This window comes from Hylobates moloch, unplaced genomic scaffold, assembly GCF_009828535.3.
Source record: "Hylobates moloch isolate HMO894 unplaced genomic scaffold, HMol_V3 SCAFFOLD_938, whole genome shotgun sequence".
NCBI classification, from domain to species: domain Eukaryota; kingdom Metazoa; phylum Chordata; class Mammalia; order Primates; family Hylobatidae; genus Hylobates; species Hylobates moloch.
This window is the reverse complement of record NW_026653213.1, coordinates 1-15,281: the sequence shown is the minus strand read 5'-3', so window position 1 is coordinate 15,281 and position 15,281 is coordinate 1. Positions and strand designations below refer to the sequence as shown.

At 55.5% G+C, this 15,281-nt stretch overlaps 1 protein-coding gene across 5 annotated transcripts; it reads left to right on the top strand.

Annotated features, from left to right (window-relative positions):
* The first annotated feature begins 4,362 nt into the window (after nucleotides 1–4,362).
* Nucleotides 4,363–14,948, top strand: LOC116464544 (glutathione hydrolase 1 proenzyme-like). Of its 5 annotated transcripts, none has more exons than XR_009212242.1 (6): nucleotides 4,363–4,701; nucleotides 8,120–8,189; nucleotides 10,119–10,187; nucleotides 10,404–10,685; nucleotides 11,229–11,399; nucleotides 14,316–14,948. XR_009212242.1 is itself a non-coding variant. In XM_058435111.1 (6 exons), the coding sequence occupies exons 1-6, from the start codon at nucleotides 4,616–4,618 to the stop codon at nucleotides 14,817–14,819; spliced, it is 771 nt and encodes a 256-aa protein (XP_058291094.1). In that variant the 5' UTR covers nucleotides 4,363–4,615; the 3' UTR covers nucleotides 14,820–14,948. The 5 variants fall into 5 exon arrangements, 3 of the variants coding, with proteins under 3 accessions (XP_058291094.1, XP_058291095.1, XP_058291093.1); XM_058435111.1 differs by lacking the exon at nucleotides 10,119–10,187 and having other exon boundaries at nucleotides 8,123–8,189; nucleotides 10,609–10,685; nucleotides 14,316–14,446; nucleotides 14,581–14,948; XM_058435112.1 differs by lacking the exon at nucleotides 10,119–10,187 and having other exon boundaries at nucleotides 10,609–10,685; nucleotides 11,232–11,399; nucleotides 14,316–14,446; nucleotides 14,581–14,948.
* The last annotated feature ends 333 nt before the right edge of the window (nucleotides 14,949–15,281 follow it).

The window sequence follows — 15,281 nt, the reverse complement described above, 5'->3', positions numbered from 1 at the left end:
GGCATGAGCCACTGTGCCTGGCCATGGATGAGTTCTTGTTCCCCTTCCTGTCAGCCTCCACAAGAAACTCCCCAAACCCTGTCCTCTTGGGCCTTTTTTAAAAAAATTAATTAAAAAATTAAAGACAGGGTCTCACTATGTTGCCCAGTCTGGTCTTGAACTCCTAGTCGCAAGTGATCCACCCACCTCGTCCTCCCATGGTGCTGGGATTACAAGATTAGAGATGCCAGCTGTCAGGTGGCTAGGTAGATTCAGTGTAAAGTCCTAGAAGATGCATTTTAGTAAAAACAGCTAGCCACCTGACAGCTGGCATCCATCCATTCAGTGAAGATTGTTGGGCACTGTGGATACTGTGGAGGAGGCAGCAGTCGCCGCCAGCCTGCAGAGTGAGGTGCAGTGCCGGAGGCCTTCAGGAGGAGGTGGCATTGTGATTGGTGTCTGAGGAGTGCCTCAGGCCATGACAATGGAGCTAGTGCAAAGTCCCAAAGACCTGGAAGGAGCAAGAGGAAAGGACAGTTCATATCCAGGCAACCCCCTCCAAAAAAAAAAAAAGAGGAAAGGACAGGCACCAGCAAGGTAGGACAACGGGGGCCTCTGGAGTGTTTTCTTCCCAGTTGGGGAGGGGTGTGCTCAGATTTGCATGCCAAGCGCCTGAGCTGCAGTAGGGAAACAGCAGAGGGGCTGGGACCTGTGATTGGGAGTCTCCAGGTGAGAGGGTTGGCCTGTGGGGACTGGAGGTCAGGTGAGGCTGGGAGTGAGGTGTAGAGGTGGGAGCAGCTGCACATGACCAGTGAGGATGCAGGGGTGGCCGCCCCGGGCTAGACTCTGGCTGCTCTGGTGGCAGTTGCTTAGGTCAGGCTTGGGCACGTCTGCCTGGCGTGTCTGAAACATTAGCCAGCAGGGCGCAGACTTATCAGTGAGAGCATTCCTGAGCCCAGCATCCAAGGGAGGTTGGGAAGGTGCTGCTATGAGGCAGGGGGAGGTCCCCAAAAGTCCAGGTGAGAGCATGGCGTGTGTGGAAAGTGCTGCACAGTTTTGGCATCAGCGAAGTCACAGGGGGCTGTGGGTGAACAGGTGGGCTTGGGCGTGTCACCAGGGAGGCCTGAGACAGGAGCGGGTTGGCTTTCCTGGAGATCAGGCTGTGGCATGGTGTCGGGACTGGGGCATGGACAGTCTTCCTCCACCCCCAGCCACTCCTTGGAGCTTTCAGACACTGCAGATAATTACCAGGTGATGTGATAAATACTACCTGTGGAGGGTGCCTTGGGCAGGGAGGACAGGGCGGCCAGGAGGGGGGCCCTTTGGGCCCCTGCTCTGAGCTGCTCATCAGGAAAGGGGAGAAGCTACTACAGGCCCAGTGTCAGAGCCTAGCTAGACCCTGTGAGGACTCGAAAGTAGCAGGTGCTTCCTACAGTCTGTGCATGGTCATCTCAGGGAATCCACCCAGCAACTGTTCTAGTTATCCCTGCTCTTCAGGCAGGAGACTGAGGCCAGGAAGGGAAAGGCTGCTGTGATACCCACACTATCTGTGGCTGGGGTTGAGTTTGAACCCAGGGACTCTAGGGCCCATGCCGCTGCCATTATCCCTCTGAGTTTGGGAGTTGGACTTGGTCCATCAAGTGCCAGGCCAGCCCTGCTGCTGGGTGCTCCCAGGCATTCACAAGCTGACAATTCTGAAGGGCCTACGCACTTGGCCATGCTGCAGACTGTGTCCTCACATCAAAGGTGGGTGCTGGAATAACAAGTGCTGCAAATGGCACTGGGGGTGTTGGCCAGGCTCTGGGGGCACTGGCACTCTGCCCATGCCCACAGTTGGCCTGTGCTGACCTCCCTCCATCACAGCTGAGTGGCACCAGCCCTTTCATTGGGCTGAAGTCTTCCTCCCATTCCTTCAGTGTGGTCTTTGTGGCTCGGAGAATCTGTGGCCACGTACAGGATATGGGGTGGCCCCTGCTTCTCTGCTCTGTGACCTTAGACAGTGGGCAGGATCTGAGGCCAGGCCCACCTGCAGCAGGTGTTACAAAGAGGCAAATTGGGGCTTAATGTTGGGAAGAACTTGCCAACCAACCACAGTCCCACTATCTTTAGAGGTAGTGAGCTCCCCATTGGGGAAGGTATGTAAGCCAAACTTTCTGGGATGCTAGAAGATCAGAGACCAAACACTTGAGATTCTGTGATCCTAATATTGACTCCAATGCTATGATGCTTGGATTTGAAGTCAGTTTCATTTAGCCAGTTTACCAAGTGTCTCCTTGGTGCAGGACACCAGGGGACACAAAATGTCCTGGATAATATTGGGTTTCTGGCTCCCAGGGGTCCCTGAGATGTTGTTCCAGTGGTTCTGGAGTATGGGCCAGGCACGGCTTGCATCCGGACCCATCCACATTGCTGGATCATTGTGAGCCTCATGACTGCAGTTCGGGATGTCACGCCCCCATGCGCCTCCCGACCCCACCCCGCCGTGGCCCTCACCATGGCCCACTAGGGCACGAGGCTTTCTGGGTGATTCCTGGTACTCAGTGTGGTCAGCTTCCTGGACCTGTCAGTGGGGTGGGGCTGCAATGAGACACCAGTTGCAGGAAGTGGTTTGCACAGCCTTCCTGGTGTCATGGGTCACTGTCCTGCCGAGTGGCTTTGGGCAGGTCCCTTCCCCTCTCAGGCTGCAGGTTCCTATGCCAGGAGCTCCCTTCTTGCCCCACCAGGGCCTTGTTTTCCCAGATACAGAGGTGGGGCAGATCCCAGCCCACAGAAACAGACAGGGCTTTGGAGGCCACAGTGGGCCCATTTCTCAGAGGGGCAGTGTGGCTGGATGCTGAGCCAGGCACTGGATTGGCCCCTTGAGCCTCCTGTCTGGCCAAGGCCGCCGAGGCACTGTGGGCTGCTGGTGCCAGTACACAGGAGTGATAAGGAGATGAAAGTCACTAGGATGGTGGGGCGGCACCCGCCCCGGGCTGTGTTGGCAGCTGCCCCTGGCTGGAGGCCAGCTTGGCCCTGGAACGCTCCTCAAGGAACAAGGACACAAGAGAGCCAGCTCAGCCAGCCTCCACCTAGCGCCCCAATCAGTACTCCCTTCTTCCCATGACCCCTGCCCTCTGCCCGGCTCCTGAAACTGCCCAAGGAGCTAATGGACACCCACCAGGGTCTTAATGAGTGAGCCAGGGTTAATGGGTTACTGGGCCCGGTGACACATTCACCAGCCTCCCAGGGCTCTCAACGTCCAGACTGGCCTGGCCTTGAAGGTCTTAGCTCGGCTGCCTCCTTTTCCAGCCTTGACACCTTGGGGCTCAAGAAGGGCCTAGGATGGTCAAGAGGTCCCCTGCAGCCCTCACTTCCTGGAAAAGGCTCCATTTCCTGGCCTTCAGGCCCATGTGGTTCCTTCTGCCTGGTAGGTCCTACCCAAATCCAATCCCAGCTCGGGCTGGATTCCCAAGGCCCCTATTCTGGCGTCTGCCCCTTCCCTAGGGCTCTTCCCCCTGGGTTGACCATACTGTCTCATGCCCAGCCAGGTCAGGGCTCCTTGAGAGAAGAATCTGAAGGGGCCAGGATTTGATGGGAGAATGAATGGTGGAATGAAAGAAGGAATGTAAGCGTGAGCCTTGCTAAGAGTGACAATTCTGGCAGGCTGCAGACCGTGTGTGGACCTCGATCTGAGGGCTGAGAGGCTTGGGCCTGCTAGCCCTGTGGGGGCACCCACACCATCTTATCTCGCTGAATAGCGCAGAGCAGGTGAGGGCATGATGGACAGATGGGCCTCATTCCCCTGATTCTGTTGCCTGGGGTCCTCTGTCAGCCTGTCTGCTCAGACCCCTGAAATTGGGGGTTGAGGAAGGACCCTCCTGGATCATGTGACTCCCTTCAGTCCAGGTGACCAGGGTCTTTGGAGTAACAGCTCCTAGAGCCCTGCCTATAGCCCTGAAAGTTGGGGAGAGGGCCTGTTAGGAGAGGCATCCCCTGCCCTGGGGTTGTAGAGGTGATCTAGGCTCCTCAGACCTTGTGGGGCCTCAGATGCTTACATCTCCAGCCTCTCCTGGCGTGGGCATCTGGCTGCACCCCAGCTCCGTGGCCCCATCTCCCAGGGAACCTTTGGTCTAATCTGCCTCCCGCTGAAACCCAGCCTCATTCAGCCCCACCGAGGCTTTCAGAGTTCAGGTCTCTCATTCAGGGTTTGAGACCCCACCGGGCTCAGAGAGACCTGCAGCCTGTAGCTGTCCCAGATCACACAGCCCCAGGGATGGGACCAGGAGCCAGCCCACATCCCACCTGCAGCAGTTCCTGTGCCTTTAAAGCCTCCCCTCCCCCCTGCCCCGCCCCCAGGCCACTGGGGGAGGGAAGGAGGAGCTGGGTCACAGCAGGGAATCTTAGCTTGGTTTTGGTGTGCTGCTGGATGACCAGACTGGGAGTTGGGTGAGCCCAGAAGTGAGAGCAGTTGGCTGTGCCCCAGTGCTGTGTGACCCAGAGGCACCACTCACCCTCTCTGAGCTGGTGGACATCATAGGTGGGGAAGCTCAGGTCAGGGCACTCCCATGAGTGTCTGGAGGCCTGAGTCCCATTCTCAGCTCTGCCATATGCTTGCTGCGCTCTAGAGGAGTTCCTCTTCCTCTCCAAGCCTCGGTTTATGCACCTGTGCAGTGGCAGTGAGTTGCACTTCGGGGTGAAGGGGGCAAGACTCGTGTGGGCGCATCCTGCAAAAGGATCCCACAGGTGGGCAGAGCCCTGGGTTCTTTATCTGACTGGGTCTGGGCTGGGGGCCTCTGTTTCTTGGCTGATGAGTGGGTTTCAGTGAGGTGTGCAGGTGGGTGAAGGAGGGCTGGGGGGAGTCACCTGACTTGTGTGAAGAAGCTCTTGAGGGAGCCGTGGCTTCTTGGAATTAAGAGGGAAGAGTGCAGCATGAAGAAACAGGCCCGGGAGGATCTGGCAGCCCTGAGTGGGGGTGGGGGGTCAGCTCTGGAGTAGAGCCAGAGCGATGATGGGGTTGGGGGACCCTGTGTCCTTGGGCCATGCTTGCCTCGCTCCTGGGTTCTGTTTGTGGCTGTGGATTGGGGTGGGGCAGGGCCGGTTGTGCAAGGGGTCATTGCCCAACTCCAGGGGGCGCCTGCCACCTCTCAGCTCTATATATAGGGATATATATAGTTTTCGACAGGTTTCCAGCAGATAGTGTTTATTAAATCTTACTGAAGGGGTGTTTTTTCCGATTCTCAATTCTTCGCCGCAAGGGTGGAAACCGTGAGAGGCGGATTCCAACTCCACGTCTGGGTAGTAAACCTCCAGTCCAGGGGTGTAGACAGGCCTGGGGAAGCCGCCAGAGATCTGTGCGTTCTCATATCCAGGGATAGTGACTCCATGCTGGGGGCTGGCAGGGTCAGGGGTGGGTGGGTCCGGGGCTCACCCGCAGGTCTGCAAACCTCCTGGGGCCAGCTGACCTCGGTAAATCCCTTTTGTCTAAGCTTCAGTTTCCTGCCTGTGAATGGGGTTGGGGCTGTGCTCTGGTTTCACCCTTGTGGCTCTGGGGTTGTGGTGACAAAGCCATCAAGCTGGGTTGAAGGATTAACCAGGAAACTTCAGACTGGCTGCCGTGTCTACCTCTTCCTCATACTCCTCTCTCTGCTGCATCCTGGGAAGCTGCTCTGCTCAGCCTAGATTAGGCTCAGTTGTGTGTGCCCGTGTGCTTGCACGTGTGTTGGAAGTGGGTGGTACTGACACCAGAGTCGGTGTCGCTGGGTGAGTGAGGCTGGCACACTTCTCGGGACAGGGAACTCACTACCTTATGTGGCCAGGACAAGAGCTGTGGGGTCTGGAGAAGACTTCTAGGCCAGCCCCTGCAGTCTTTCCTCAGGTGACATGGCTTCCCCAGACCCACTTCCCCCTAGGTGCCCTCTCTGCATTCAGGGGGTAGAGGGCTGACTGGGACAGAATGTGACACACTCAGCATGCGAAGAAAAGCCTCCTTCATTCTGTAGGCCCTACCTCTATTAACATGGCCTTTGATAAAGTGCCTCCCCTCCTGTCTGCCCTCTCTGGAATCCTCAGCTGCTGCCAGGCTTCAGCTCTGCCCCATCGAAGGCAGCTCTGTCTCCCTACTTTCCCCAGCCCAGGGTTTTCCTTTTGGGGTCAGATACAGAGGTGGGATGTATCTGCAGGGATCTGGGCCATCCTTTGCCCACTGAGACATTCTTCCTGCCCACCTGCTGCTGTGAATCCTGTATGTCATATGTATAATATATTATTATATATTACATATTATAATGTATTATATATTATAATATATATAATATATAATATATTATATATTATAGTATATATAATATATAATATATTTACATATATTTATATATATAAAATTATACATGAAGTTCTAGGGTACATGTGTGCAACGTACAGGTTTGTTCCATATGTATACATGTGCCATGTTGGTGTGCTGCACCCATTAACTTGTCATTTACATTAGGTATATCTCCTAATGCTATCCCTCCCCCCTCCCCTCACCCCACGACAGGCCCCAGTGTGTGATGTTCCCCTTCCTGTGTCCAAGTGTTCTCATTGTTCAATTCTAACCTATGAGTGAGAACATGCGTGTCACATATGCTCTCAGGCAGAGAGGAAACTGCTGAGCAGGGCAGGGGACAGAGCCCTGTGGCTCTCCACTTTAGACCCCTCCCAGCTGACTGCGGTGGAATGCAGCCACTTAGCAGGGCCAAATCCCCTGATGTTCCTGTTGGCTGTCTAGCCTTCAGGGACAGGTCATGGGGCCTTGGTTCCTGCCCTGTCATCTTCCCAGTCACCCTGATCTTCAGGGGGAGGAATAGCCTGGGAAAGGGCTTGGTCATAGCACCTCCACCCTAGGGCTATTGAGGATCTCACAGTTGTGTGTCTGGTGGGTTCTGTCCAGAGCCCATTTGAGAGCAGTGGGTGACAGGACAGGCCTATGTGACCCAGGCAGGCAGCAATATCGGGTCAGCCTTTGTGTCCCCTTCTGTCGGCTGGGCAGCCTGGAAGGATGATTGTGGGGTAGGTGTTATGGGCACGGAATAGACCTCAGGTGGAGGCTGCAGGGGCTCCGGCACTGTAGGCACAGGAGGCCCAGGAGCAGGGGAGGGAGCCATGACTCAGGGAGACTCTGGCCCATATCCTTGGCAGATGAGGGCCACAGGGGAATGGGCAGCAGTGTCCAAAGTCCCCTGCAGCTGTTCCTGGCTCAGACTTCTTGGTGGGCTGGTCAGAAACATGCAGTAACTTGGGGCAGTTACCAAGTGTCCAAGCCTGCACTGCTGGGCTGTGTGAGCTTGGGCCAGCTCAGGCCCTCTCTGGGCCCTGCCTTTCTGGGCTGTTCAGGTGGTTCCTTGGGCCTGGGGTGCTAATGTTTCTGGATGGGCAGCAGAACTGATCTGCACTCAGGGCCCCAGGCCATGTTCCCAGAACACACCTTTAGCATTGACAGCAGGGTGTGGTGAGGCCCCTTAGGCTGGGTTCTGGTCTACTGCCAGGGGCACCACTACTCCACCGCCTCCAGAGCCATCTCTGGGACACTGGGTGTGAGTTCAGATGTTCTGAACAGGGACAAGGAGAGCCAGAGGGACCCAGCCTGGGGCTCAATGGAGGGGCTTGTGGACAGACAGTGCCCTTTGGAGGGAACTGAGTCTGAAAGGAAGGAAACCCTTTCCCCGGCTCACAGCACCTGCCACCCAGGGCCCTCCCAGGGCTGTGTGAACTTTAGTCACGTGGTGACAGGCCGAGTCACTGTGCCCAGTCACTATGCGCCTCCTTGTTGCTGTGATGTCAGCTTCCCTGTCCTCCCAGCCAGGCTGGACCTCTATAAGAGGCCTGCCTGTCCTACACCCTGTGCAGATGCCTCCCACTGTCCGCCAGGGCTGCTGGGCACGCCCTGGCTGGTCTCTTGGACTAGGTAAGCTCATGGGTCCTCCGGCCCCTCCTGCTCCTTCCCTGCCTCTGCTCCTCCTCGGAGGTGGCCACCCCCAGATCCCAGTCCCAATTCGGAGGCCCCCTGAAGAGTGCTGCAGGGGGCCGCAGGCGTGGTTCTGAGCCACTCTGGAGAGTGGGGGGGCCCAGCCAGTTCTGTGGCCGGGACTTTCCCAGGCAGACAAGTCTGTCTCTTCCTCCCCAGCAGGTGCAGCCCAGAACTGTCTTCTGAGGAAGAGGTGCTCTCCTGGGACCCCACTGTCCCCAGGCCTCAGGTAAGCCCATCAGGGTCACAAGGAAGGGGGTCTGGGTTTGAGGCCAACCATGGCAGCTGACCTACTTTCTAGCCTCAGTTTCCCCTAGTGTATGCAGCTCTCACACTGTTTGGGTGAGAGCCAGGCCTCTGGGCTTGGACATTCTTTCAGTGAGTTTTGAGGGTGGAGGGATGGGAAATGGAAGCCCAGGACCTCAGCAGGGTGTCTTCCTCCGAGCCGGGGACATCCGCCTGTGGGAGGCTGGGCCCACCCTCCCTTGCTGACCTGCCCTGGGAGGAAGGGACAGGGCCCAGCACTGCCTACTCCCCTCCCTGTTCTTCCCAGCAGTCTGAGCCTGGCTGGGTGCCCCCTGCTCCTCCAGGAGCCTACTTGGGCCTTTGGGTAGACAGATTAACAGACAGGGGAGGCTGGGTCATGGTTAGACCACCCCAGGACACTGACCGGGGGCTTAGCTCATGACCCTGAGCCTGGGAGAGGTGAGGCCATGCCCTCCAGGGCACTCAGCATGACCCGGCCCAGTGGGCGGGACTGGGTAGCTTCCTTGGTGCAGGGGGCTGTCATGCTAGGATGGGGTCACCGACCAGGCCAGTCCCCTGCCCCATGACTTGTGGTGGAAATGTCGTTTTGTTTTTGTTTTTTGCGACGGAGTTTCACTCTTGTTGCCCAGGCTGGAGTGCAGTGGTGCAATCTTGCCTCACTGCAACCTCCACCTCCCGGGTTCAAGCAATTCTCCTGCCTCAGCTCCTGAGTAGCTGGGATTACAGTCACCTGCCACCATGCCTGGCTAATTTTTTGTATTTTTAGTGGAGATGGGGGTTTCACCATGTTGGCCAGGCTGGTCTCGAACTCTTCACCTCAGGTGATCCACCTGCCTCTGCCTCCCAAAGTGCTGGGATTATAGGCGTGAGCCACTGCACCCGGCCATGTGATGGGAATGTTCTGTGTCCATAATAGATGCTGCACATTGCTGGCCCAGCTCCTGAGGCTCCTTGGACCTCCAGGAATCAGTGTCTCTATCAGGAACCCTTAACCCTGACCCAGACTCCCGGCTGGGACCCAGGGTGTTGGAGTGGCAAGAGCGTTGTCAGGCCTGGTGAAGGGTGTGAGCTGTCCCACGGGGCAGGGAGGAGGCAGGGCCTGTTCTATAGTTGGACAGACAGAGCCCTCTAGCTGCTTTCTGGAAGACTGAAGGGCAGGCGATGTTGGAGGGAGGGAGTGCAGGTAGGGGCTGTGAGGGAGTTCAGGTCAGAAACAGGTGGCGCCTGGATTCAGGCTGTGGTGGTCATGGTGGGGATGAGGGGCTGCTTTGGATTCCGCTGGGGATGTGGGGTGATGCGCTGCTGCATGACTACTGCCAGGTCTCTCTGCTCTTGGTGTCTGCATCCAGGGCTGGGAGGGGGTCAAATGTATCACACTATCGGCCCCAGGCCCACCAAGCCTGGGGAGGTGGCCACCCTTCCATGATGGCATTTGGATGTTCCCTGTGTGTGGGGAGGGCACAGGGACTCCATTCCTAGACCACCTCTGGGAGAGTGTATCTGCCTCTGAGGTCAGACCCTCTGCACTGGGACAGGGTGGAGTGGAGGGAAACCCAGCTTGGGGCTCATTGGAGGGGCTTGCTGGCAGACACTGCCCTTTGTGGGAAACTGACTGTGGGAGAGGGGAACCCCAACCTCTGTCACCACATCTCTCTTCCCTGTTGTCATACCTGTCACCTGCTGCCATAGCCATGAGACTTCCCAAGGGTCACTGCTGCCCCTCACTGCACAGCCTGGAAGGGAGTCCACAGGGGACACACAGTGAGCAAGAGACCTGTGCCACTCAGGCCTCCTGGGGGTGTCCCCATTGCAGCCATGATGATAATCACAGCTACCATTCACCAAGCCCTTCCCACAGTCTAACCTACTCTATTCACAACACTCCCAGCAGCAAGGCAAGTGAGGTGCTGCTGTCATCCAGGCTGGACAGTTCAGTGATTTGCCTGAGGCCCCACAGCAGGTGAGTGGCAAGTCCAGCCTCAGAGCAGGGCAGGCTGGCGGTGCTCCCTGAGCCCCCTTTGCCATGCTTACCACATGCACATCCTGGGCTTGTGCAGGAATGCCCTGTCCCCTACCTGTCCTGCTCTGTGCAAAACCCTCTTTGAGCTGTGCCTGGGAGACATGCTGAGAGAATTCATGGAAACAAATGTGTTACTGACAGACTCTTTGCCTCCAGAGTTCAACTGGAGACAGAGAAACCAGCTAGAGGCAGAGGGAGGTAACACAGAGTCCCCCAGAAAGGTCTGGGCTGCACGTGCTTCAGGTAACCTCCCTTGACCTTCAGGAGAACGGGAAGGCTGTCTGATCAGAGAATCTCTGAAGAAGATTCTGTGGCTACAGGCTTCTGCAGAGTGTGAGAGAGACCCTGGCTATTTCCTCAGCTGTTTCTAACAAATCCTCCCGTCTTTCGTGGCCAACACCCCAGGCAAGGCTTGGGGCCCCCGTCTGCTGCTGGACGGTAAGTCCTGGCCCTGTGGCAGTGAATCTGTGGGGTGCTCTGATTGTGGGCACTATGGAAGCTAAACCCCATGCTCCAGGTGGGGTGGAGGGTCTTCAGAGGACTCCTGGACAGTGCCAAGCTCTAGGCTGAGGTAGGGGACACAGGAGAAACCAGGCCAGGCCCATCCCTACTGGAGCTTCTCCCTAAGCAGTGGAGACTCAGCCACTGTGAGGAGGTAGGCAAGGCCCTGCAGAAAGAGGGGTGTGGAAATGTGGGGGCTCCCGGGAAGGGCCGCTGCTGGAGATAGGGTTCTTACCAGGATGGGCTCTGAAGATAAGCAGGGAGGATTTGGGAGGGCAGAGATGAGGCCCAGAGCTTCTGGCAGAGGGCACGGCCTGTGCAAAGGTCTGGGGGCCAGACAGCCTGCATGTATTCTGGGAAGAGGGAAGGAGACATAGGGCTTGTGTTTCTGAGGCCCGACTTTAGACTGTGCCCTGTTGGGGAGGGGCCAGGGAGTGTCTGAGGCTGGGCCTGACCCTGCTCCTTACCCTGTGGGTGCAGCAGAGCCATGAAGAAGAAGTTAGTGGTGCTGGGCCTGCTGGCCGTGGTCCTGGTGTTGGTCATTGTCGGCCTCTGTCTCTGGCTGCCCTCGGCCTCCGAGGAACCTGACAACCATGTGTACACCAGGGCTGCCGTGGCTGCGGATGCCAAGCAGTGCTCGGAGATTGGGAGGTGAGTGGGGCAGGGCATGGGACATGGGGCCTGAAAACTGGGCATGTGGACCTGAGCAATACCTTCACCCCTCTGAGACTCAGTTTCCCCACATGTAAGCTTCGCTTGGACTCTCTCAGTAGCCTCTGGGTAGGGGACGGTGACCCCGAGAGCAGGGTGTGGGTCTCCTAGAGCCAAACAAGGCCCCTTTTCTCAGTTCTAAGAGTCTCTGTCTCCTTGGATAAACTCCACTGTTTTATTGTTTGGTTGTTATTTTTACTTATTTCTTCCTATCTATCTATCATCTATCTATCTATCTATCTATCTATCTATCTATCTATCTATCTATCTATTTATCTATCTATCATCTATCTATTATCTATCTATTTAGAGATGGAGTCTTGCTCTGTTGCCAGGCTGGAGTGCAGTGGTGCAATCTCAGTTAACTGCAACCTCCGCCTCCCAAGTTCAAGCGATTCTCATGCCTAAGCCTCCCAAGTAGCTTGGATTACAGGCATGTGCCACCATGCCCAGCTAATTTGTGTGTGTGTGTGTGTGTGTGTGTGTGTGTGTGTTTTTCCAAGACAGAGTATTGCTCTGTCACCCAGGCTGGAGGGCAGTGGTGCAATCTTCGCTTACTGCAACCTCCACCTCCCAGGTTTAAGTGATTCTCCTGCCTCAGCCTCCACAGTAGCTGAGACTACAGGCATGTGCCACCATGCCCGGCTAATTTTTGTATTTTTAGTAGAGACAGGGTTTTGCTATGTTGGCCAGGCTGGTCTTGAACTCCTGACCTCGTGATCCTCCCACCTCTGCCTCTCAAAGTGCTGGGATTACAGGTGTGAGCCACCGCGCCTGGCCTAATTATGGTGTTTTTAGTAGAGACGGGGTTTCACCATGTTGGTCAGGCTGGTCTCAAACTCCTGACCTCAGGTAATCCACCTACCTGGGCCTCCCAAATTGTTGGGATTACAGGTGTGAGCCACCACGCCCGGCTTATTTCTTTTTTTAAGGTGGAGTCTTACTCTGTCACCCAGGCTGGAGTGTAGGGGAGCGATCATAGCCCACTGTAGCCTCAAACTCTTGGGTTTAAGTGATCCTCCCGCCTCAGCTTCCTAAAGTACTGGGATTACAGGTGTGAGCCATGGTGCCTGGCCTTTACTGTTTTATTCTATTTTAGACTCTTATCTCATGTTATACACAAAGATCAGTTCCCTCCTAAATACTTAAACAGAAAAAATATTATGTTTTCGATATTTTGAGACAGGGTCTTGTTCTGTCACCCAGGCTGGAGTGCAGTGGCATGATCATAGCTCACAGCAGCCTTGAACTCTTGGGCTTAAGCGATCCTCCCACCTCAGCCTCCTGAGTAGCTAGGACTACAGGCATGCATCACACCTGACTAATTAAAAAAGACTGTTTTGTAGAGATAGTCTCACTCTATTGCCCAGGCTGGTCTTGAACTCCTGGCCTCAAGTGATTCTCCACCTTGGCCTCCCAAAGTGCTGAGATTACAGGTGTAAGCCACTATCTCTAGCTGGGGGAAAAAAATGTTATTAATAAAGTATAGCAATTTCCCTTTTTGTCCCAATTATAAAAGTCATGTACATTTGTTTGCTTGATAAAGAGGAAACTGTCTGGGCAAGGTGGCTCACACCTGTAATCCCAGCACTTTGGGAGGTTGAGGTGGGCAGACCACCCGAGGTCAGGAGTTTGAGACCAGCCTGGCCAACATGGTGAACTCTGTCTCTACCAAAAATATAAAAAGTTAGCCGGGCATGGTGGTGTGCACCTGTAATCCCAGCTACTCAGGAGGCTGAGGCAGGAGAATCACTTGAACCCAGGAGGCGGAGGTTGCAGTGAGCTAAGATCACGCCACTGCACTCCAGCCTGGGCAACTGAGTGAAACTCCGTCTCAGAAAAAAAAAAAAAAAGAAAGAAAGAAAAGAAAAAAGAGAAAGAGGAAACTGTAATCCCAGCACTTTGGGAGGTTGAGGTGATAGGATTGCTTTAGACCATGAGTTCGAGACCAGCCTGGGCAACATAGAAAGACCCTATCTCTACAAAAAAGACAAAAAATTGCCAGGTGTGGTGGTTCTTACCTGTAATCCCAGCTACTCAGGAGACTGAAGTGGGAGGATTGCTTGAGCCCAGGAGGTCAAAGCTGCATTGAGCCAAGACTGTGCCACTGCACTTCATCCTGGGTGACAAAGCGATGCCCTGTCTCATAAAACAAAGGCCGGGCACAGTGGCTCATGCCTGTAATACCAGCACTTTGGGAGGCCAAGGTGGGTGGATTACTTGAGCACAGGAGTTCTCGACCAGCCTGGGCAACATGATGAAACCCCATCTCTACAAAACACACAAACAAACAAAATTGGCCAGGCATGGTGGCATGTGCCCATAGTCCCAGTTACTTGGGAGGCTGAGGTGGGAGGGTCAATTGAGCCCAGGAGATTGAGGCTGCAGTGGTCTAAGATCACACCACTGCACTCCAGCCTGAGCAATGAAGAGAGACTTTGTCTCAAAAAAAAAAAAAAAAAAGAGGCCAAGGCGGGCGGATCATGAGGTCAAGAGATAGAGACCATCCTGGCCAACATGGTGAAACCCCATCTCTACTAAAAATACAAAAATTAGCTGGGCGTGGTGGCATGAACCTGTAGTCCCAGCTACTCGGGAGGCTGAGGCAGAAGAATGGCTTGAACCCGGGAGGTGGAGGTTGCAGTGAGCTGAGATCGTGCCACTGCACTCCAGCCTGGTAATAGAGCAAGACTCCATCTCAAAAAAAAAAAGAAAAGAAAGAAACTAAATACAAAAACCCCAAAACTCGAATGGACTTCTCTTCCATCCTCCTTTGGGCAGGTGGGCAGCAGGGTGTGTATGCAGGGCCAGGATGGAAGCCTGCATGTTCTCATGCCTTTATGTGCCACATGGCAGGGACGCACTGCAGGATGGTGGCTCTGCGGTGGACGCAGCCATTGCAGCCCTGTTGTGTGTGGGGCTCATGAATGCCCACAGCATGGGCATCGGGGGTGGCCTCTTCCTCACCATCTACAACAGCACCACGCGTGAGTGCCTCGGGAGACGAGAGGGAGAGGGGCAGGGGGTGTGGGTTGGGCCGAGGCACAGCTGGGTGGTCCCTGGGCTCACACGGCGTAAAGGGTTTGGGTAGGTCTGCCTGCCTACCTGCTTCTCCTTCTAGGAAAAGCTGAGGTCATCAACGCCCGCGAGGTGGCCCCCAGGCTGGCCTTTGCCAGCATGTTCAACAGCTCGGAGCAGTCCCAGAAGGGTAAGCCATGCTGCAAGCTTGGGGCGTGGGTGCAGAGCCAGCTGGGCCACTGGGAAGGGGCCTTGCCCTCAGGAGCCTGGCCCTGTCAGGGTCCAGGGGCAGTTCTAGCACCCCCCATCCCTTCCTGGCCCCATAGCACCCTCCCACAATGAGTGGTCAGGACCATCATCACCAGGGTAAAGGGCAGGGAGCTTCTGTTATTTCTGCTAAGGCCTCCGGGGCCACTTTGTGCAGCACATGGAGAGAATAATTATTATGCTAGCAGCCCTCATGGACCAGGGCTCACTGGGGCCCACGCTCTGCTCTGTGTTTTTCATCCATGAGTCCCTCACACCCCTCCCTGCTCCTTTGGGGTAGGGGCTGCTGTGTGGATTCCCATTTTACAGGTGGGGATGCTGAGGCCCAGAGAGGTCATGCAAATCAGCTGACGTCACACAGCTGGGAGGTGGTGAAGCTAAAATTGAACCCAGGCTGTCTATACCCTGCCTTTTCAACAGGCATCCCATTCACTCATTTGTTCATTTGTGGGAATGGCGCTCTAGAGTGTGAGGTGGAGTCTCTCTTTTCTAATCTGGTCTTAAGTGGAGAGGAGGCCCCCAAATTCCCCAGGTACC

Bases quoted from the DNA above. Each gene is read 5' to 3' on its own strand.
- LOC116464544 (XM_058435110.1), top strand. From the start codon at position 4,616: ATGCACCTGTGCAGTGGCAGTGAGTTGCACTTCGGGGTGAAGGGGGCA. The intron at 10,686-11,228 runs GTAAGTCCTGGC...CTGTGGGTGCAG, and splicing joins CCCCCGTCTGCTGCTGGACG to CAGAGCCATGAAGAAGAAGT. The intron at 14,447-14,580 runs GTGAGTGCCTCG...TTCTCCTTCTAG, and splicing joins CATCTACAACAGCACCACGC to GAAAAGCTGAGGTCATCAAC.